This window comes from Erigeron canadensis, chromosome 3, assembly GCF_010389155.1.
Source record: "Erigeron canadensis isolate Cc75 chromosome 3, C_canadensis_v1, whole genome shotgun sequence".
Classification (NCBI taxonomy): Eukaryota; Viridiplantae; Streptophyta; class Magnoliopsida; order Asterales; family Asteraceae; genus Erigeron; species Erigeron canadensis.
In genome coordinates, this window is record NC_057763.1 from 14019572 (window position 1) to 14042955 (window position 23384).

The window sequence follows — 23384 nt, forward strand, 5'->3', positions numbered from 1 at the left end:
CATAAGACTATCCGCATCAGTTTAGGATATCCTTCTAACAAACATCCTAATCAATATGCTACGTCAGCTTTTCATCCATTCTTCCCACAAATACTTTTTACCTACAACAATAATATATTCATCATTCATACAAACAACCAAATAAACTCCAAGGTAACTTTTGTCTTTTACCTTTATCTCTTCATCCTTCCCCATCCTTCTCTACAAACAACCATAAATAAACATTCTCTATGTCATCACCCACATCAATAATCTCCCTACAAACACCCTCCATATCGATACAAATATTCTATGTACATCCTTGTTAAGATGTCAAGAAAGATATATAGTGTTTTCTTTGAAGAATAAAAAACCAATATTTCCTAGATAATATCGCTAATATTTGTCTTCATCTACATGTGTGAACAGAAACATATATTTGTGGAAAAAAGAAATAAAAGAACTATCTATGCCTTAATCCCTTTCCCTCTCATCTCCTTTAATTTCCTCTTTCTCAAAATGTCTTTCCACGACAACATAACCCACGAAATGGCCCTCCATCACTACTCCGACCACCACCACCATCACTTAACCGAAAACGACGACGTTTTAACAAGCATCTTACCTTCAACCACCACTTCCGACCACCCAAAACCGTCCCAATCACCACCCCCCACATGGCTTAACAACGCCATCCTCCGCCAACACAACACCCACTTCGACAACACTACAAATAATAATAATAATAATAATAATAATAATAGTAATAATTTCCTTAATTTACAAACAACTAATTCAGACTCATCAAACTCAAACAGCCATTGGTTGTCTCCAAGGCCATTATTAGACAATTCTGAAACCGACAACAACACCCGCGAATCTATGTTTGTTGTGTCGGGTGACAACCCGAAATTAGTGGGTCAACATCAACACGAAATTGAAAGCGACGGAAATGGAAATAATAATGAAAGATTAGAGTGGGAATTCGCAAAGTGTAAAGCGGATATTTTGTCACATCCTATGTATGATCAATTATTGTCTGCACATGTTTCGTGTTTAAGAATTGCTACACCGGTTGATCAATTGCCTAGAATTGATGCTCAGTTGGGTCAGTCTCAACAAGTTATTGCTAAGTACTCTGTTTTTGGCAATCATAATAATCAGCCTCTTGATGATAAGGATCTTAATCAGTTTATGGTAATTACTTAACCTTTCTAATTACTTTATATATCTATATATGTATAGGAAAATAGAAGTAGTTGTGTGTCGGTCCATAGGTAGTGTTTAAGTTTTGGCATAGGGTCTAAAACAAATAGTAGGGGTTATAATTGTGGTTTGAAAAATAGTTCACAGTTGCTAAAGTTGTTGCACGACTCCAGAAAGTAGTAGATGGCCGGCCGACATAATTTTGAGGCCATGTACAATTTTGGTCCTTGTGCTACAGAAATTGATACGTCAAAAAATCACAAGTTTTCTATCTTGGATGCATCTACATCAAGTTTATGAATCTTAATTTTTCTGGACAAATAATAGAAATATGCATCGATTCATCCATGTATTAGTGCTTATTTGAGATGAAAATACATCAATTTGATTAATTTGAGATACAAAAGCATCAATTTGAAATGTTCTCACCATTCTTATGTAAGTTTTCTAACTGGAATGCGAAAGAAAACTTAAAAAATTATTTACATTAGAATATTAGTTCAACAGGGGCTCCAAAATGTCAAAGATAGCCGGCCGGCACAAGTTTAGTATTTAGAAAAATTGTGCTAGAAGTGCGACTATTTCAAACATTATTGTATATTTATAATCATATCATATAAAGTATAAACCTAACAAATGATAATTATTGAATATAATATGTCTAATTTATGATTGGAGGCTCATTTATCTAACTTATGTTGTTGTATTTGGGATGGTTGAATCAGCTGCAGACAATTTTTAATATTACTTAAAAGTGACCTTGTACATATGTCAGCTATGTATATATGTCCTGCATTATTTGTTGAGTTATGCAGTTATGTTGCTTGAACTTTTGAAATATGTATATGAGTAAAAGAAATTAGTCCTTTGTTTATTATTTTAGGAATTCGTAGAATTATATTTCCAAATATATAATATTTTTTTCTCAATAGGTATCTTGTTAAGTAGGTGTCTTGGGGAAACATAAGAACGACCTGTCAAGATATTATATGTCAGTTTAGTGAAGGGATATATGTGAAATTCGGATACTTAATGTTGGTGTTTATGGTACGTGTTGATTATTGATGTGAATCGGAATATTTGTCGACAGCAATTGTGTTTTTAGTAGTTTTATAGTATTTTCAGAATCTGTTTGCATTGTGGTCTATTTATTTGTTGGGGATGTTCCAATAAACTGTAAAGTTTTTGGAAGTGTCACTAATACAAAATTTGAACTTTAGGAATATTATTAAACTATTTTATGAAAGGATCTTTCGTACATCCAAACCGTAGCCTTTTATTTTATTTGAGAGCTAGATTTCTTTTGACACATACTATCAATATTGTGATAGTGGAATAAGCAACATACTTATTTTAACCTTCTTGATTTGTTCCATCCAGTTTTATATTCATTTTAATGCGTTTTTACATGTTAGTATCTTTGAATGACGTGTTGAATTTTGTATGATGCTAATATCAGAATATCAGATTGGCTGATTTAGAGTAAAATTTTCGAACCAACATTTAGCTTTGATTACATGCCCCCTATATTATCCATTTTGAATGTGTCTTAATATCAGCTTTATTAGAGATAGTGTGATCATCCACTTAATCATTACAGAACACTTTACAAGTTTCTTCTTGATATTTTTCATCACCGACGCTAATGATTAGTACTGAAAGAGTAAAATTGGTGGGGATAAAAGGGTTCTGTTGCTTTAAGGATTGATATTAAGTTTGCTGTGAATATTTATCTTTATTTAGTGGGAAATAAGTGGCCCATGGGGCAATGGGGATTAATCGTGAACTTTAATCAGGGTACTCTATGTGATATGCATATTTTTTACTCAGTACTTTTCATTGATGTGATACAATTATTCGAAAGTAGTCATAATTAATTTTGGAGTCCCCTTCTAAGCTTTGTCCACTCGGAATTCTTTTTTTTTTTTTCTTTTTTTTTTTTATGTTTAAAACTTCATTTTTTTCCTCTGTCCGGTAGGATTTTAACTCTTCAAATTTTTTTTTTCTTGTGCAGGCACACTATGTTGTACTGCTTTCTTCATTTAAAGAACAATTGCAGCAACATGTCCGTGTCCATGCAATGGAAGCGGTCATGGCTTGTTGGGAGCTTGAACAATCTTTACAAAGCTTAACAGGTTTGCAGAGCATCATTTGTGTATTGATTGTATGAATGAAAAACATCGCATTTTGGATATATAGAATTAGCATAAGTACATGTAACTGAACATGCGTTATCATTCAGGTGTAGCACCTGGGGAAGGTACAGGTGCAACAATGTCTGATGACGATGAAGAACAAGTAGACAGTGATGCTAACATGTTTGATGGAGGCCTAGATGTTTCGGACAGCATGGGATTTGGTCTTCCTACTGAAAGTGAACGTTCTTTAATGGAACGTGTCAGGCAAGAATTAAAGCATGAGTTGAAGCAGGTAAAAGACTGGACTGATACAACTGCTTTGTTTTTTGTGTACCGTTTTTTATTTAATTTAAGTAGATCCAATTTAACTCTTCTTGTCCTTAGGGCTACAAGGAGAAAATTGTTGACATTAGAGAGGAAATCCTACGTAAAAGAAGAGCTGGAAAACTGCCTGGAGATACCACCTCCCTACTAAAAGCCTGGTGGCAGTCTCATTCTAAGTGGCCTTACCCCACCGTAAGCATTATACGCTCTTCTTAATTGTGTCAACACTTGCTTATGGTTACTTGCTTTGATTGTGCAAAAGTCAGACATGTACTTCGTTGGGAATCCAATTACACACATACAACATAACTTCTAGAGTGAAGACATTATTTTTTATAACTTGGACAGAACATGTATTTCATTTGCATTGATCCGGTTGTATCATCACATGAATTTTGATGATCTTTGTACTTTGAAAAAAGACCACTCATTTCACTAAGAAAAGCAAACTTATCTGTATCAAGCCCATTGGCCGTTAGCAGTTTAGAACATGATTCATGCTCAATAAAGTGTGTCACGTAAGTTGGACATTAGAAGATGTATAGATATTGGCTTATATATTTGAAATTCCTTGAGCTTTTCTTACCATGACATTTTCGTATTTTCATCAAAGACTGTTGGGAAGCTTCATAACATATTTTGTTTAACAAATGGTTGTTCAGGAGGAAGACAAAGCAAGATTGGTACAAGAAACGGGATTACAGCTGAAGCAGATTAACAACTGGTTCATCAACCAAAGAAAAAGGAACTGGCACAGTAATCCTTCATCCTCGACAACTGTCAAGAGTAAACGCAAGAGGTGAACCACTAGCTGACCTTCTCAACCATTAACAATCTCTCTTTCAACAGTTCTTCAATCTAACAAAACTAGTTTTTGTGGTGAAAAGTAATGCCAGGTGAAACAAAGGAGAATGTGATGTTTGAAACTATTCACATCACTTACAACTTCAGTAAAAATTTCGTCAATACAATTAGAAGAAATTAAGTAAGTGAAGTGAATCCTTTTTCTCTGACTTGGTACAGAAGTGAATGATGCCTGTCTTCATCAGCGATTCGAAATATAAGTTCAGACCCAAGTGACAGTTATTTTTGAAGGTATGCCCATACTTGGACAGTGCATCACTTCTTTTCTGTTTTAAAGTATAGTAATATAAAAGGTTCATCGAGTAGACATATAATATGTAATACAAAAATTTTCCATCATCTTAATTTTGAGTTGGATTTTCTTTTGGGGAAGGGGTGATTAGAATTATCACAGGTTTTGTATGTATATAACCACATAGTCTAAGTTGGTGATACCATTAGGATGGCCAACATGTTTATATAGTGTGTTTGTGTGTGGGGTATATTTATCATGTACTATTCATGGTGTCTACAAGGAACACCATTTTCTATTTCCTATTGTAATAAATATTAGAAGACATGGTCAAAATACAGATATTATGGGCTATTATTACGTATACATTTGTTGAGAAAATCTAGAATATGATCTTCATATAAGTTGTTTGATGTGATGTTTGATGTGCCTCCTTAAACAACATTATCATCTTTGTGTTGACTTATAGTCGGTAATTAACTTGTTACAAGTTCACTTCCTGATGCCTAATTTTCAAGCATTGTTTTCCTTCTATGTTTCACCTAGTATAAGCTCACTTTCTGCATCCGTTTTTGAAGTTGAAAAGTAATTCCTCGATCAGTTTCCAAATTTCTTATTTGGAAGTTGAATTCTTAGAAATCATTACCACTGTCGATGTTTTCTTTTGTGTACCTTTGGCAATTTGTAGCTATAGTTTCTTAGCACAATAGTGTGCTGGCTTTCAACGTTGTTGCTATTAGTTTGTTTATTCTTTTAAAGTCCTAATCAAGCTTAGTCAATAAAGGTGACTTAAATTATGCAAGATGGGCTACTGAGCAAGACTCACAATTTGATAGGGACCCAAAAAATAATACAATTAATTATTATTATTTTGCATGCACAAGACTTTTAATTTGATAGCGAAAAATCTTTTGGAATACCGAAACTGAACAGATACTGTTACGAATTCCCGTAATGAATTAATTCGGTTTCTAGTTTCGATTCTTAGAATCCGTTAAAATCAGTTTTTTTTTTTGGTACCCGTAATACTAATTTGAATACCGAATAAGTTTTATGATACATTTTCCACCACCTGATAAAATGAAACCATATAGAACCATCGATGAAACACTAAATGGTCATGTTATCTTTTTCATGAATCTTTAGTGTGTATGATATGCAACTCCGTCATTAACAAGTTACCATATGCAAGGAAATGTCAAACTTGCTGAGAACGTAATGCAACAGTGGTCCACTTCAACCCTTTAATTATCATTCTATCAGAGAACGTATACCACCATGACTACAACATAACTTTCTTTGATTATCATCATTATTAATCATCATTTTTCAATATAAATTGCGTTTGTTTTTAATAAAGTTGTTTCATCAAATTCTATAACAATATAAGTTAGCCGTGAGTTAGTAGTTAGTTAATAGTTAGCCGTGAGTGTGTTTACATGTAATTTGATCGGTTTTTCTATTTATTATTTGGGTATTTATATCTGTTAGCCTTGCCCAACAGTGCTAGAGTTACTCTATTTATTATATTAATTTGTAAGATTTTTATTAAAAAAAATTTTCAAATAATTAACCGGTTAATGTTTGTAAGCCCCGGCCAACGGCACGACTAACTTTTTTATTAGGATTATTACGCTATACAGAAAAAGAAGAACGAAAGCCACACATATATTGGGCTAAAGATTTAAAGAAATGGGCCAAAACTCCAAAATAAACTATAAAAAAATTCATTTTTCAACCTCATTTAAACAAAGTCGACGAGGGCGATACCCTCGCATCACAATAGATAAACTATACGAAAAAGATATCCGTATAATACGGCGACAGTGATGAGTGATAACGATAAGGTATTATGGGTATATTAAGTAGAGATATTTAAATTTAAATTAGTTAATAAAAAAGAATGGTAAAGTTAAAATATGAGAAAATGGTGAATTGGTGATTTACTTTATGCAAGAGTATACATTAGAATATTCCGTGTGGCATGTCGAGTAACTTTTTCCTTGAAAATATATTGATATCTATATCTATCTTACATTATAAAATATATTTATATCTTTAATTTTCTTCAACTAAGTTTACGATAACCACAAAATGCTCCTCTTTTTCTATTAACTATTTTAAAAAGTTTCACTTAAAATACCTATAATATCTTGAAATACTTATAATTAATTGACTTAATTTACAACTTTTCTTTTAGAGAAAATTACATTTTTGGTCCCTCAAGTTGGCAGGATTTTCAGTTATTGCCCTTAAGTGAATTAATTACAAAAAAACCCTTGAAGTTGGTCAAAATTTTCACTTTTCACTCTGTAACTAACGGCCGTCTATTAGCTCCGTTAAGTGAGGGGCATATTCGCCAATTCAACATGATCCCTTCTTCTTATTCTTCCAAACTCAAACACAAACCCAAATTTTGAAAATTACGACGGTCGGAAAATGAAATGTTAACTGAAAAAACACACAACGAGCACACACACACATCTGAGATCGAAAACAAGGGTTTTTGGATTCAGAATTGCTTGGATCGTGATCGGTTTAGGCTAGATTTGGTTGGATTCGAAGTGCAATTGCTTTGTTTTGTATTTCTTTTCGATTCAAACAAGTTTTTCCGGCGAGTCGAGTTTTTCAGGCGAAGTCTAGATCGGATTTATTTTGGCTAGGGTCGTTCGCGATTGATTCCTGAGTCAATTGCAACATGTTTCGTGTTCTGATTCAAAGCTAACAAGAGATAAATCGAGATTTTAATTTTCCGATCGTGATTTACAAATTTCTGTCGTCGTGATTTCAGTTAACATTTCGTTTTCAGCAAAACTGGCGAATCTGGTTTGTGTTTGAGTGTGAGAATACGGGATCATGGTAAAATAACGAATATGTCATTCACTTAACGAACTTAATAGACGGTTGTTAGTTACAGAGTTAAAAGTGAAAAATTTGATCAACTTCAGGGTTTTTTCTGTAATTAATTCACTTAAGGGTAATAACTGAAAATCCTGCCAACTTAAGGGACCAAAATTGTAATTTTCTTTTTCCTTTATCTCATACATAACTACACTACTTATTTTACATCAATTACCTTTACATTAATAACCACATCACCGCTACCAACGCCCCCACCACTAAAGCGCCAAGTTGCGCTGGAATATGAATAGTACCATTAAAATAAATGAGTATTAATAATAAACGTAGCTCCTGAAATTATATTTAGCCTGTTAATTAAGACATGCATTATTAAGACATGTATTAACGTTTTATACTGTGAATATAATTCACCTACTAAAATATGAAAACATCTTCATGTCTAAACAGATTAATTATAACCTTAATTTGAAGCTTAATTTTGTCATTTCCTTTCTTGTTTTTCATATATCGATGGATATACATATCTACCCTTGGACAAAACACCTTTAGTTAGCTAGGAATTTTAATATGCTTTTCTACTATTAGACAAAAACCTTTTAGTTAGCTTCACATTAGGTATCTCAACGGTCAACATGTAGGTGCGTATGTACAATTGGGGTTCAAATGTTCAATGAAGACAAAATTTTTGGCGTTCATTATTAGTTTTCTACGTAGTATCCTTCTTTTATTGATTATCTCTAGGAAATGATAAACACTTGGTTAAGTTGTTTTGGTAGACATAAATATGCATGTATATTTGTTAGGCTAAAAAAATGACCTTCTAATTTACATTTTTTCTCCTTTCTAACGTAATTTAGTCACATACCTACATTAGTCACTTGTCGACCAAAAACTCAACGATTGTGCTAAATCCACGTTATTTATTTAACTAAGGACCCCATCACCACACCATGGCAACCCTCAATTCTAGTATTCATGAGCTAGCTTTGGAAAAACATAAATGATTCTTTTAATCATGTTAAAAAAATCTTAACCCTTATTATTGAAATAATAGTCTTATCATACAAGTTGAGGGACTAATTGTGTGTGTTTAGAACTTGTTGTGCAGGTAAGGATACAATTGAAAGGAGGAGGACTAAAGCTGGAAGAAAAAAGACTGGAGGGACTAGAGTGTTACAAGATTAAAGTGTATGAGTATAAATATACTCATACGTCTCATTTTGTAAATATAACCAAAAATATTCATACGCAGCTTTGTTCTATATATTCTCTCTATATATTCAATTTAAATATATATATATATATATTTGATCGATCAATTGTAATAATAATATGTATTGTTTCTGTAATAGAACTATTATCATTTAGATAATAGAATCACAACAGATTAGCTGTGGTGATTTTTTTTTAGTAATTTTGATTGAGATCAAAAGGTTATTTGTGTTGATTATTGAATTGAGATTATAAACTATTTGTTTGAGATCTTTTATCAAGGTATCAAAGCCAAGTTACGAATATCGTAATCATATTTAAATCAATTAAAATTTCTCAAATAATAAATCTAGGGTTCTTCGATCGATTTTGGGGGTTTCTTTTAGAACTGTTTTAAGAAACGGCGTATGATTATCTAATCATCGTTGGTTCATTCTGATTCGATTATTATCTAAAAACCCTAATTTTTTTGAGAAAAATTAGTGGTTAGGGTTTCTGGTTGTTGAAGATTTAATCTGGTTTATTTGAGAATAAACCTAATTTTCTGGTTATTTCTGCTGCAGAAACTTGTTATTTGTTCTGATCCTGCTATTATTAGTGACTAAGTGAATCACTAATTTAGTAGGGTTCCATATTCAGCTTCATCCGATAGCACTGTTTGTCTCCTTTTCTCTTTTTATTTCCTGTTGATTATATATATATAATAAAATAAAATTTTGTTTTTTCTCTTATTCTCACTCAAAACAATTTTGTTAAACTTGACCTACCTCCGTGAGAGGCAAGGAATTCTGTCCGTGACATTATTGCGAGATAAGATCTATTTTCAATATATATATATATATATATTAGTATTTGATTTGGTTGTTTTAGATTAATTCTTGGTTGCTTATTGGTTATTTAGAGTTAATCGTTTGTTTGTTTATTGAGATTGACTGCTATTTGTGTTCTTGTTTGGATTAATTGAGATTAATCTGTTAAAGATGGATGATGATAATCTTAGAGGTTATGGTTCTGGTTATGAGTCTGATAATTCTACTTTAAGTGACAATGTGACTAGAATAAGTAAACTTGATGTAAGTCATCCATTACATTTGCATCCTAATGATTCTGTTTCTCTGACTGTTGTGTCAATTAAACTTAAAGGTACTGAAAATTATTCTGTGTGGTCTTGTGCTATGTTACTTGCTCTTGAAGGAAAGAATAAAACTGGATTTATAGATGGTACATGTAGGAGATCAAATACTGATGAAGTTTTAGGCAAACAATGGGATAGAGTTAATGCTGTTGTATTAGGATGGATCTTAAACTCAATTTCTGAAGAACTGTTTCTTGGTTAGATTTTTTCTAAAAGAGCTTCTCATGTTTGGACTGAACTTAAGGAAACTTATGACAAAGTAGATGGGTCTGTAACTTTTAACTTGCATCATAGGATTAATTCTTTATCTCAAAATGGTTCTACACTTGCAGAATACTATCATAAACTTAATGCTTTGTGGAAATAGTTTGATGCTTTAGTTAAGTTACCTAAATGTACTTGTCATGCTGCTGAAAATTTTAAGAAACATAATCAGTTAATAAAATATATGCAGTTTCTAATGGGCTTAGATGATTCATATATGCAAATTAGAAGTAACATTTTAACTAAAGAACCATTACTTGATGTAAGAAGTGCTTATGCTATAATATCTAGTGAAGAGTCACATAGAGTTCTTGCTTCTGGTAGTTCTGTTAGTGGTTCTAGTAAAGCTCAAAATTCTGTGTTTGCTTCTAATGTGCCTTCTAAGTCTAATTTTCAAAGATTTCAATCTAGGACTGCATCTAATTTTAGACAATTTGATAAAAGAGGTAGTAATTCTAATTTTGGTTCTGCTGTGATTTGTGAGAATTGTGGATTTAATGGTCATACAATTGAGAAATGCTTTAAGACTATTGGTTACCCACCTGACTTTGGTAAAAAGAAATTTGGACAAGGATTTAAAGGAAAGAATGTGTCAAGTAATAATACTATTGAAAAAAGTGATAATAAGGCTTCTTCTATGCCCTCTAGTTCTTCTACTGGTTTTACTGATGAACAGATGGCTACTCTAGTTTCTCTTATTAGAGGCAATTCTGAAAATGGAAAGAGTGTGCATGCTAATATGTCAGGTATTGTTGTTAACAACAGTAAAATTTTTAATGAAAACTTTGATAGGTTCTTCTGTGCTAATAATCTGATGCATAAAAAGAGAACTACTAATGGTAAAATTGTTGATTCTGGTGCTAATTCCCACATGACATATTCTGAAAATTATTTGACTAATGTGGTTGATATTTCACATTTAAAGATTAAGGTATCACATCCTAATGGAACAGAAACATATATAACTAAGATTGGTAATATGCAGTTAACTGAATATCTTGTTTTATATGATGTGTTAGTAGTACCAGAATATTGTGTTAGTCTAATTTCTGTTCATAAGCTTGCTAGAGATAGCAAGTTAATTGTTGTTTTTGATGAATTACATTGTTATATTTTGACTTAGGTTTTGAGGGCAGGGAAAATTCTGGGGATTGGTAAACAATCTAGTGGTTTATATTACTTTAATGAAGAACAAGGTAATGTTTTTGCTGGAATTGTTTCTCAATCAACTTGTTTTGTGTTAAAATATACTTGGCATTGCAGGCTTGGTCATCCTGCTGACCAAGTTCTAAATGTTTTAAAAGAAGATTTAAACTTAAACAATATTGAACAAAGTTCTGTTTGTGAAATTTGTATGAGAGCTAAACAAGTTAGAGAACCATTTCCTTTAAGTGATCATAAGTCTAAAAATGTGGGTGATCCTGTGCATTTAGATGTATGAGGACCTTACAAGGTTCCAAGTAGAGATGGTTTTAAATATTTTTTGACCATTGTTGATGACTTTAATAGGGCATTTTGGGTTTATCTTCTTAAAACTAAGTCTGAAGTTTGTGATTCTGTTATTTCTTTTCATAACTTGATTAAAACTCAATTTGACAAAGTTGTTAAAATATTTAGGAGTGACAATGGTACTGAGTTTGTCAATCACAAGTTTAATGAGTTTTGTGTAAAAGAAAGAATCTTACATCAGACTTCTATTCATTATACTCCACAGCAAAATGGAATTGCTGAGAGAAAACATAGGCATTTGTTGAATGTTGCTAGATCCCTTCTTTTCCAAGGGGGGATTCCTTTGAACATGTGGACTGAATGCATTCTAACTGCAACCTATTTGATTAACAGATTGCCTACTTCTGTGCTAAATGGAAAGTCTCCTTTTGATTTGGTGTTTAATAAGTCGCCTTCCCTCTATCACTTAAGAAATTTTGGTTGTCTTGCTTATGCCACTGTTTTAAATGTTAGTGATAAGTTTGCTAGTAGGTCTGAAAAGTGTGTTTTAGTTGGGTATTCAAATTTTAAGAAAGGATACAAGTTATATAGTTTGGATAGTAAACAAATTGTGTATTCAAGAGATGTTAAATTTTTTGAAGAAATTTTTCCTTTTAAACAAAAAGATTTTGAGAAATCTGAGACATGTTCTATAAATGATTTAAATCATGAAAATTTCTTTGACTTAAGCAACTTTGATAATCTTAATGAAACACCCAATGATGAAGAGGGATGATGAAGAGGGAAGGAATGGTAATAGACCTAGTAGGCATGGTAACTCTTCTTCACATTCTGGCAGTCCATTGGGATCACATGAGGAAACTATTTTACCTAATGATCCCATTGTTTCTACTAATGATGATGAAGTTGTTGCAGCCACTGAAGAACAAAATAATGATTCTGAGGGTAGTACTAATGTTGATATTAGTACCAATAATGAAAATAGTTCTCAAATTAGTACTAACAATGAAAACAGTTCTCAAAATTTAAATCTTAGACAATCTGATAGAGTTAGACAGTTGCCAAGACATTTTAAAGATTTTGTTATGAATAGTAATGTTAAATATGGGTTAGAGAAGTATGTGTCTTATGCAAATTTGTTTAAAGAGAACTTGTGTTTTGTTACTGAATTAAATAAGAGTGTTGAACCTTCTACTTACTTTGAAGCATCTAAACATGCTTGTTGGAATGAAGTTATGAATAAAGAAATGGAGGCTTTGTATAGGAACAATACTTGGGATATTGTTGATTTACCTTTAAATAGAAAACCAATAGGATGCAAGTGGGTTTATAAGATAAAGTATAAATCAAATGGTAAGATAGAGAGGTACAAAGCTAGACTTGTTGCTAAAGGTTACAATCAAAAAGCTGGTGTGGATTATGAAGAAACTTTTTCACCAGTTGTCAAAATTGTAACTGTTAGGTGTTTGATTACTCTTGCTGTTCAAAATAATTGGCCATTATTTCAATTAGATATTAATATTGCTTTTTTATATGGTGATCTTAATGAGGATGTGTATATGGATCTTCCTCCTGGATATTTTGAGCATTCTGAAAAAAGGGTTTGTAAGTTAAATAAGTCTTTATATGGGCTTAAGCAAGCTCCAAGACAATGGAATGAAAAATTAACTAGTGCTTTACTTAAACATAGTTTTGTGCAAAGTTTAAGTGATTATTCTTTGTTTGTGGAAAATGAGAATAGTTTGTTTATTGCCATTCTTGTTTATGTGGATGATATTATTATCACTGGTAATGATTCAAAGGAAATTGAGAAATTTAAGCTATTTCTCAAAACCAAGTTTATGATTAAGGACTTGGGAAAATTAAAGTATTTTTTGGGAATTGAGATTCTTAATACTTCTGATGGTTTAATTCTTACTCAAAGAAAGTATTGCTTAGATTTGTTATGTGAATTTGGATTACTTGCTAGTAAACCAAGTCATTCTCCAATGCAACCTAATGTTGCATTGTCTACTATTTCTTCTAAAAGAGATCCTAAACTTGTTAATGTCACTGAGTATCAAAAACTAGTTGGGAAGTTAATTTACTTGACAACTACTAGGCCTGATATTTCATATACAGTTCATTGCCTTAGCCAATTCATGCATGCACCTTTGAAGTCACATTTGGATACTGCTCTTAGACTCTTAAGGTATCTTAAGAGTTTACCAGGTAAAGCTGTTTCAGATTTCTAAGCATAGTACTATAAAAGTTGAAGCTTTTGTAGATGCTGACTGGGCTAGGTGTGTGGTTTCCAGAAAATGTGTTTTTGGTTACTGCTTGTTTTTTTGTGGATCTTTGGTTTCCTGGAAAAACAAGAAACAGAATACAATATCAAAATCTTCAGCAGAAGCAGAGTATAGAGCTCTTGCCTCTGTCACTTCTGAAGTTATCTGGATTTTAAAAATTTTGAAAGACTTGAATTGTAATGTTTTAAGTCCTATAGATGTATTCTGTGATAGTAGTGTAGCAATTAAGATTGCTCATAATCCAGTGTTTCATGAGAGAACAAAGCACCTTGTGATTTACATTTTGTAAGAGAAAAGATTTTGAAAGGGGTGATCTGTACAAAGAAAATAGAGTCTGCAAATCAAATTGCAGATTTCTTTACAAAAGCATTGGATATAAAACAACACAATATTTTGTGTTAAAAAATGAATCTGCTTGATGTTTTTCATGATAAGACTAAAGGGAGGTGTTGAAATAATAGTCTTATCATACAAGTTGAGGGACTAATTGTGTGTGTTTAGAACTTGTTGTGCAGGTAAGGATACAACGGAAAGGAGGAGGACTAAAGCTGGAAGAAAGAAGACTGGAGGGACTAGAGTGTTACAAGATGAAAGTGTATGAGTATAAATATACTCATACGTCTCATTTTGTAAATATAACCAAAAATATTCATACGCAACTTTGTTCTATATATTCTCTCTATATATTCATTATATATATATATATTCGATCGATCAATTGTAATAATAATAGGTATTGTTTCTGTAATAGAACTATTATCATTTAGATAATAGAATCACAACAGATTAGCTGTGGTGATTTTTTTTTCAGTAATTCTGATTGAGATCAAAAGGTTATTTGTGTTGATTATTGAATTGAGATTCAATAAACTATTTGTTTGAGATCTTTTATCACTGATGTATACTATCTTATAAATTATTTGGCTCCTCCTATCTTCCTTTTAAAGAACTTGATTTAAGAGTTCGGTTAACTATTAAACATGGAATGAGACAATTTAATACTTTTAAGTTCAATAGAAATAATAAATATAAAAGTAGAGACTAAATAAACGAATAAAGAAATGAGTGTAATTAGGGGTAGTTTTGAAGTTTAAACAAAAACCAAGGTCATATCTTCATACAAGGAGCTATAAAAAGACCATGTTGTATAAGTCTTCCATCACTACTTATCATACAGTGATACAACTAAAAACCGTTCCAGCCTTACCTAGCGCCATATCATTTTACTTCATTAATTTTGATCATTGTGAAAATGTCTTTAATCACACCCGAAATTAGAGCAAGTGCTGAAATCTGTACTGGGCATGATATATGTAAAGAAAGGCTCAGAACAATATTGAAAGAACATTATCTCCCTGATGGCCTATTGCCCGTTGTGGACGCAGAGGAACTAGGCTATGTCAAAGAAACGGGGTTCATGTGGGTCAAACAAAAGAACGATATTGTTCACAAATACGAGAAGGCTGGAAAGCAAGTGTCATATGCTTCTGAGCTCACTTTGAACATTGAGAAGTGCAAGATCACAAAGTTGACAGGTGCCAGGTCCAAAGAAATGTTTTTATGGATCACAATTGAACAGATTCATGTTGAAGATCCATCAAGCGACAAAATCACCATGACAACGCCCAGGGGTATATATCGGACCATGGAAAAGGCAGCGTTTGAGTGGGACTGGTGAAGATGGCGAATTATCAACGTCAGATCGATCAATTTGTGTAATTCAATAATAATAAAAAGTGTGTATGTAACATACATCTTTTTAATTAAAAGTTCTTTTCCTTTCTTTAGCGTTGGCTCAGGATGACAGAGCAATTTTTGGCTCATTATAATGGTCTATCCGGGCAACATACCATGTCTATGTTTATTTTTGTGTAATCATCTTAATTTCAAGTGCTTAATATGGCTTTATGAACTATATATTCTGATCAATGTTATCTTGTATCGTTTCATTTGAATGACTTCACACTTTTACCTAAGTTAATACATGGTTGTTTTTCTCTGTGAATACAATTATACATGTTAATGGGATTAGTGGCTTATCGATAAGGTTTTTTACTTTAGGCTATTCCACTAGAGTTTAAATCTCACTTGTTATTTATGTAAAGGTAGATTATTAGAGATTTATAGAATAAAAAAAAAAGAGGTTCACCGGGTAAACCTTTAAAAAAGAATTATACATATGGGTAACCCTTCGGTAAGAACACTTTTAAAATAAGAACGATAAGAACACTTAAAAACATCATTTTGATGCACTAAAAGTCTATAAAACTAACATATTGCATAACTAATTATCATTATTTAAGTGTTTAACAACACATTGATTCGTTAAAATCGAAAAAATCACATTTTTTGTTTTGTGCATGCATTTTGGATGCATACTCATCAAAATGATACATCCAATAAAAAAAGGTGAATTTTTTTATTTTGACTGATCAATGTGTTGTTAAACACCTAAATAATGATAATTAGCTATGCACTATGTCAGTTTTATGAACTTTTAATGCATCAAAATATAGTTTTTAAGTGTTTTTAATGTGTTTTATTCTAATACTGTTCTTATTTGATTGTCCTTTATGATAGTATATATATACATGATTATTATGGGATACAGAACACGATCAACCCATAACTTCCTCATAGTACGGATTACTTATATAACGCTGGGTCAAAAGCTTTTTAGTTAGTATAAGTTAAAGTTATGTTATGATTAAACAAGATTAAATAAATTTTCTTATATTTGAGTCGCAAATTCCAGACAAGGTTACTGACAACATGAACCGATCGTATCATGACCTAACACGTACATGCCCTTCAATTCCCCACGACCTGCCATTGTCTATATACCAAAATCTGTTAGTTAAACTCCCCGATCAATTGTAATTAAAGGTTTAATCCTTTGCGATAACTCTTTTTATTTTAACAATCTCATATGTTACAAAGGTTTCGCAAGAAACTCTTTGCTGATGTAGGATTACTGAAATTCAAAATATAATTCATATAGATAAATCTACTTGTCTTAATATCAATAAAATTAAACTCACCTAATAAAATTCAATAAAACTTGAAAAAAGATGATGTGTTGCATATCCACGGGTTAATAGTCCAATAGCAAGAAAGTCCCTTTTTGAGAGTTTCGATTTGAGCAGACTCAGGCTCGAGTCTAAAAGGGCAAGATTTTCCTTGGGTATTAGGTGAGGGGTTATGTAGCGTGGACCCGGTTAAGACAACATAGTCTAGATTATCTCTTGTGATATTCGATCTACACCTGTCAAACAAAAGAGATGATGTTTTACATGTATATACACTGCCAGCAAATGATTTTTTGTGATATACGGTTGAAAAAGTTGTCAATTGTCTTATATATATAACGTATATAAGCCAATTTGGCAACACGAATAATTTTATTGATGTCCATCTTTCTATTAGAATCTTCGCTCATTATCCTAAAAGATTTAAAGTTATATTAACGAAAAATACATTTAAAAACTAAAAAAATCAAGCAATAACGTATAGAATTGGACGGATAAAATATTGACGAAATATCTATATTCCTTATAACAGCGATGCGCGTTTGCTGAAGTAGGTTGGATTTTTTATGCATATATTGTAGCGTGATTGCGATTTGGGCTAATCTGGTGATTAGGCTATGATTTTGGGCCTTTTGGCCTTTCCATTTGGTGACGGGAATTTATTAAAGCAAGATTTTTCGTGACCATTTTTCATTGTAACTAGTAAAATTACCCGCGCTTCGTTGCGGATGTTTAAATTTTGTTAACAGCCTATCGTAAACATAATTTTAAGAAAAAAAACAAATTATTAAACATTTGATCTGAATATACTTTATCAAATATAAATAATCAATAACAACTTTTTTGCTATTATTATGTTGGAAAATGTAATAAAATCTTTGCGTGCATTAGTTTTTGACTAAAGGATAATGGCAGAAAATAGAAATTAGCTTTACTCGATTTCACGAAATTAGCAATATCTTTTAAAAGTTTTAGTTTTTAGTAAGTACCTTTCATTTATTAGCAGAAAAAGTAACATTTGACTTGTTAACCCGCTGACGTGTCAGTTTTTACGATATTAGCAACATACTTTCATTTATAATAATATTTTATATGAAATTGTATTATTATTATACTTTAAATCTTCATCATCATCATCATCATCGTAAATCTCTTTCATTTATATTCAAACAAAATAACCCACCTTGTTATCCTTATGTAGATCAATGGATGTATCCATTACAATCTAAAATAAATACTCGTATAACAATACACAACACCAAGAAATTAATGTGTACAAGTAAAACCACAAACATCATATATGTTTCTGCTATTGAAAAAACAAATAAACAAACATGGATATGTATTGTTTATAAAGGTACAGTAATACTTTTTGGGTGAAGGGATTGCTTTTTCAGGGAGCCAAGACTCATTGATTCCGATTGTATGGATGAGATCCTCCCCCATATCAAAAGATATAAATTCGGGTAATTCAACGCCACCAACACCCAATTCCAGATTTCCGGCCATCAATTTTGGCCGTCACGCAATCACGCACAGGTATCCATATAATATATATCACCCGATCAAAACCGATGTTCAGATTTGTTAATAATTTCGGCCGTTAAGTTCGGTCATCCATCATTGTTCAACCGCCACCGCCACCACCTTCAGTGGTCACTTTCATGGGCTCTTCTTCTTCTTCATTATAGTACAACATCTAAACAACTTCATCAAAATGATAACTGTGAAGTCCCTCACTCGATGGTTTAACCCAAAAGTGTAGAATACAACAAGTCAAGTAATCACTAGATAAGACTAGTATGAAACGTCAAGTAAGCACTAGATTGGACTAGTATTACGATAAATATAAATGCAAGAATATATATAACGTAATACGTACTTAAGCAATATAAAGATAAGCAAGTAAGTAAATGGTGAGACACTATGTAATTTTCAAGTGTATTTTATTTATTGATGTTAAATAAAATACAAGGTTGTTGCGGAACAAGATATTACAAAGTAAGTATCTAAACAACCTATGAATTACAAGTGATCTAAATTTGCTAAATAAACTCCTTGATCGAAATACTTAAAGTTGTGAAGTATAACTGTTTAGATCGAGAGTATTTGAGCAAAGACACCAAATTGCAAAAGTATGTGATTTGGACGAGGAAGTGACTTGGTATTTATAGGCAAAAAGAATAAATATAATATTCTTTTTGCCGTACAAATATGGTTACATACATTTAAGGAAATTACTTTAATTCCTTAAATGCATTGATTAAAGTACAAGAATAAAGTCACATGATAGTGACTTGTCTTCTAATTAACCAACCACTTTTACATGCGTGTAAGGCTTTTAACAAAGGACAAAAGGATTGTCTGGGTAAAGGCATGTAAAGGCATAAACTCAATTCCTCGTAATCAGTGTTCAGACTTGTAAGGTCTAGAATACTAATAAGGACTCCAGTCAGGAGATCTGGTAAGTCTTCCAGTGAGCTCCGTTATTTGTCAGACTTCTTTCTTCAGACTTCAGTCTTCGACTTCAGTGAGAATGTTCTTCAGTGGAAAGATCTTGACTGGAGTGAAGTCCAGTGAACAAATCTGGTGGAATCCAGATTCCTGTACAAGTAAGTTGTTAACTGGTTTTCACATAATTTCTGAACAAATCTTCAGAGGGCTCCAGTAGTCACGTCTGGAGCGAGTCCAGTAAATCTGGACCTAACAAATTCCCCCTATTTGTTTAGAAATTATGCAAGGATTTTCAAGCTTTTATCTATACAAGTTTGTGCTTGAAAAAATCCTTGAAAATTTTGACTAAGTCTAATTTGAATTACTAGAGAGCCACTTTATAGATCATCAGTGTTCCCAGATTATACATTTTAATTTCTAGACTTAATCTGGATAAGTACTTGTGAAAAATAGGAATTGCAACTTATATTTACAGACATCAACTAGAGGAAAGTTACAATTTTATCAACAAAAAAAAAATACAAGTACAATATCAGATTCAGGCCGTTTTCTTTTCAGCATGCCAGATGGCTCTTCAGTGGCCTTCCTCTTTACACCTAGAGATGATGAAGTAGTGAGAGAAGTCCTTAAGCCCAGCTCCATCTCCATCAGTTCCTTCCTCATCCATTCCTTGTCAATCTTCTTCATAAAATACTTAACATCCTGGGAAACATCTTTACCCCTGAATGAAAGGACAATCTCTCTTAGTTCTGACCATCCGAAAGCCCTGATTGACGTGTCTTTTCTTTCATCAGTAAAGTTCCCTTCTCTGAAGAGTTTGACATGGAACTTTGAGAAGTTGTCATGGTTTTCTGCCAGATGGATCTCAGCACCCAGTATAGATCGGACATCAGCTCTAAATTGTGACAAATGTTCATACTTTTCTTTAGTCTGAGCCCTTTTTACCATCTCATCCACTTCCCTGGACACTTTTCTCTGTTCAGCAGCTTGTTGAAATTTTTCCTTATTGATTCTTTCAGTAGTGTTCAAGGGAATGAAGGTGTTAAGATCTGCATCTCTGGCAGCTTTGGTTTTTCTGGCTGGTGCCTTGGGCAAACCCTTGACCTTCTTCCTATATTCATGCTCCAGAGCAATAGCATTACTCGGTACTTGTTGCTGGAGATTTTTTAATTCTTCTCTTCTCTGGGCAATATGATCCAGTATGCTCACACCATAGATTTCAGAATCATATACTTGTTCATCCTGAGCATACATGGATCGAATATAGACATCATCCAAGGCATCCAGACATTTCTGCAGCCTGGGATCATCCTTCATCTTTTTGTATACTTCAATTTGTACGCCCAACCTGCCAGCGTTGTAAGAATCCAGAGTCCCATCTGGCCATATCTAACTGGTGAGCAATCAAGTCATCTTTTAGATTCTTCTTGAAAATTTCAATCAAGATGCACTCTTGCTCCAGTCTCTTTGCCTTGGCCTCATCAGCAGAAACATATTCCTCTTCTGCTTCATCTGTTGGTTCACCAGACACCACTTTCTTTCTCTTGATATTTTTCATTGTGGTTGGGATGTCTGGGAACTCTTCAAACACTGGCTCACTGGCATCAATACCAGCAGCCTCTTCTTCAATCTGTCCACTGGCTTCAGTACCAGTTACATCCTTTCCAATCACCTTCTTCAAGACTTCGATCTTCTTTTGAAGATCACCAACTTTTTCTGTACCAGAACCAGAACCTTCCCCCTTGGAAGCATCTCCAGATTGAAGATTATTCCACACCTGGTCCAGCTTATGTCTGTCAGCAGAATAAAAGGTTCGACCAGACACTGGAGCAATGTTGTTCACAGTTTTCCTCAATTGCATCACTTCTTTTTTAATAATTTCAAGATCCTGAGGAAAGTGGCGAGGCAACTGGGTGTCAATCATCTTCATTACTTCAGGCAACAACCCATCACGAAGATTTCTAAGGAGAGTTTCAGACACTTCCTCAGTGATTTCCTTCAACATATCTCCCCTGAATTTTCGAACAACTTCATCACTGAGGGTGCTGACAACTGAGTTTTTCTCCACGGTTGGCCTACTCTCCAGAGAGCTTATTCTGGTGGTCAAATTCTGAACTTCACCAGTCAGACTTACCAGAGGTTGAGCAACTTCAGCTTTAATGGCAGTCTGAACAGTTCTCACCATATCCTCCTTGATTCCCTGGACTGCAACTTGTATCGATTCAGAATTTCTATTTGTTGCCATGACAAGTTCATCCTGCTCCTCAAAGACTATCTTCTCATTCCCAGCAAATATGTTCATTTCTAACTTAAGATTATTGGAAATTAGAGATTTGAAGTAAGAAATAACCTGAGAAGAAGCCTGAAGTGATCTCTCCAGGTCCGCCACTTTATCAAAAAAAAAACCTTGGACCTCGGTTGAAGAAGAAGAGGAGAGACCACTGGAAGGATTGGTGATTCTGGTGATGGATGATACTGGCAACACCCTTGTGATATTTTCAGTTGGTTGGGTGACTGCCAGTGGTTTAGAAGTTTGAGATGGTTGAATTTCCGGTGTAGTTGGTGATTCAAAAGTTGTAGGAGTTTTTGTTTGATCTGGAAAAAGGTGTCGGTGTATTTTCTGGGGGTGGAGGAGGCATATCAGAAAGAATTGACTGGGAGACAGAATGGATGGTGCGATCAATTTCTTCTTCTCCCAAAAAACTCATATTTGTATCAAAATCATTGTCTTCAGACAGTGGAGAGTCAACCATATCCTAATCTGGGCCGGTTCCACCTGCCTGGTCCTCTACATGAACATTCTCCACCCCTACATTCAAATCAATCTGAGCCCCTTGCTCCAGATTGTCTCCTTCAATCTACCCAACTTGTTCCCCCTCAACCTCTTCAACTATTAAGGACCCATCAACAGCCATCATGTCCCCACTTCCAGCAGTTGAGACTTGTATGATAAGAGGTGAGCCAGACCCTCTTACTTCTTCACCACTTCCTTCTACTGGTACTAAGGAAGTGGTTGCTGGGGCAATCTCCTGAACTAAATCTCCAGAATCCAGATGAGAGGATTCTGGAAGAGATGATACTAGAACTCTGTCTCTCCTAAGACGACGAGTTCTGCTCCTTGGCCTGGTGGGATTAGGTGGAATTTCAACAATATTCTCAGCATGTTGCTGAAGATCAGGGGCTCTCTGGGAAATAGGTTGCACCCTTTCAGCAGTAACAATTTCAGAAATTTCCTCATTATTTTGAGGCTCACCAGCAACCTCTCAATCAGGTGATGATGCAATTGCCTCTTCTTGAATTCTGAATTGATATAGCATCATCGATGGAATGTCGACCTCAGTAGGAGATGAGGTCAACTAGTTGAGGTCCCTCAGATATTCACATATTTAAAAATGAGTTGTATTTACAGAGTACTCATTTTTCAAGGCCCTTCTGAATATGATGGACAAAAATCGAATGAATGGAATGAAGGCTTTCCTGCTCTTGACCTTCAATCTGTCCACCAGATCATTAAAGAAAATCTGGGCAAAGTCCACCCTATACCCATGCCACAAGCAGTAGGCAATCTGGAGCTGTGTCTGGTTTATCAGATCTAAACCTCCAGAACTGCCACCCAAACACACAACAAGATGAGTGAAAAAATATCTCAATGAATCTGTCAGCCTGCTCATATATACAGTGCCCTTCCTGAGCAGCTGACCATTCTCGTCCACAATCTCCGTGTGCCCCATCAACCTGCACACTTCCCTGGTATTGAAGCCAGAGGGAATTTCAACGGGGATTTCATTCTCATCAAAATAATTCATCCTCAGAGCATCTCTGAGGAAATCAACAGTAATTGTGAAGCTTTTAGTGCCTTGTTTTAGTGTGTAGTGGATGGATTCATCACTTTCTACATACACTGCAGTATACCAGAACTCACAAAGATAATCGTGATACATTTTGCCC

General features: G+C 33.6%; 1 protein-coding gene across 2 annotated transcripts; it reads left to right on the top strand.

The window, feature by feature from the left end:
* The first annotated feature begins 413 nt into the window (after positions 1 to 413).
* LOC122593307 (homeobox protein knotted-1-like LET12) lies at positions 414 to 5124 on the top strand. Of its 2 annotated transcripts, none has more exons than XM_043765700.1 (6): positions 414 to 1176; positions 3200 to 3320; positions 3428 to 3615; positions 3708 to 3839; positions 4310 to 4446; positions 4544 to 5124. In XM_043765700.1, exons 1-6 carry the CDS (start codon positions 499 to 501, stop codon positions 4545 to 4547), a joined length of 1260 nt encoding a protein of 419 aa, XP_043621635.1. In that variant the 5' UTR covers positions 414 to 498; the 3' UTR covers positions 4548 to 5124. The 2 variants fall into 2 exon arrangements, with proteins under 2 accessions (XP_043621635.1, XP_043621634.1); XM_043765699.1 differs by having other exon boundaries at positions 416 to 1176; positions 4535 to 5124.
* Positions 5125 to 23384: the final 18260 nt, after the last annotated feature.

What these genes read in the sequence shown, in the direction of transcription:
- LOC122593307 (XM_043765699.1), top strand. Translation starts at nt 499, where the DNA reads ATGTCTTTCCACGACAACATAACCCACGAAATGGCCCTCCATCACTAC. An exon ending in ATCTTTACAAAGCTTAACAG is followed by an intron (nt 3,321 to 3,427) that starts GTTTGCAGAGCA and finishes GTTATCATTCAG; the next exon opens with GTGTAGCACCTGGGGAAGGT. An exon ending in CTAAGTGGCCTTACCCCACC is followed by an intron (nt 3,840 to 4,309) that starts GTAAGCATTATA and finishes ATGGTTGTTCAG; the next exon opens with GAGGAAGACAAAGCAAGATT.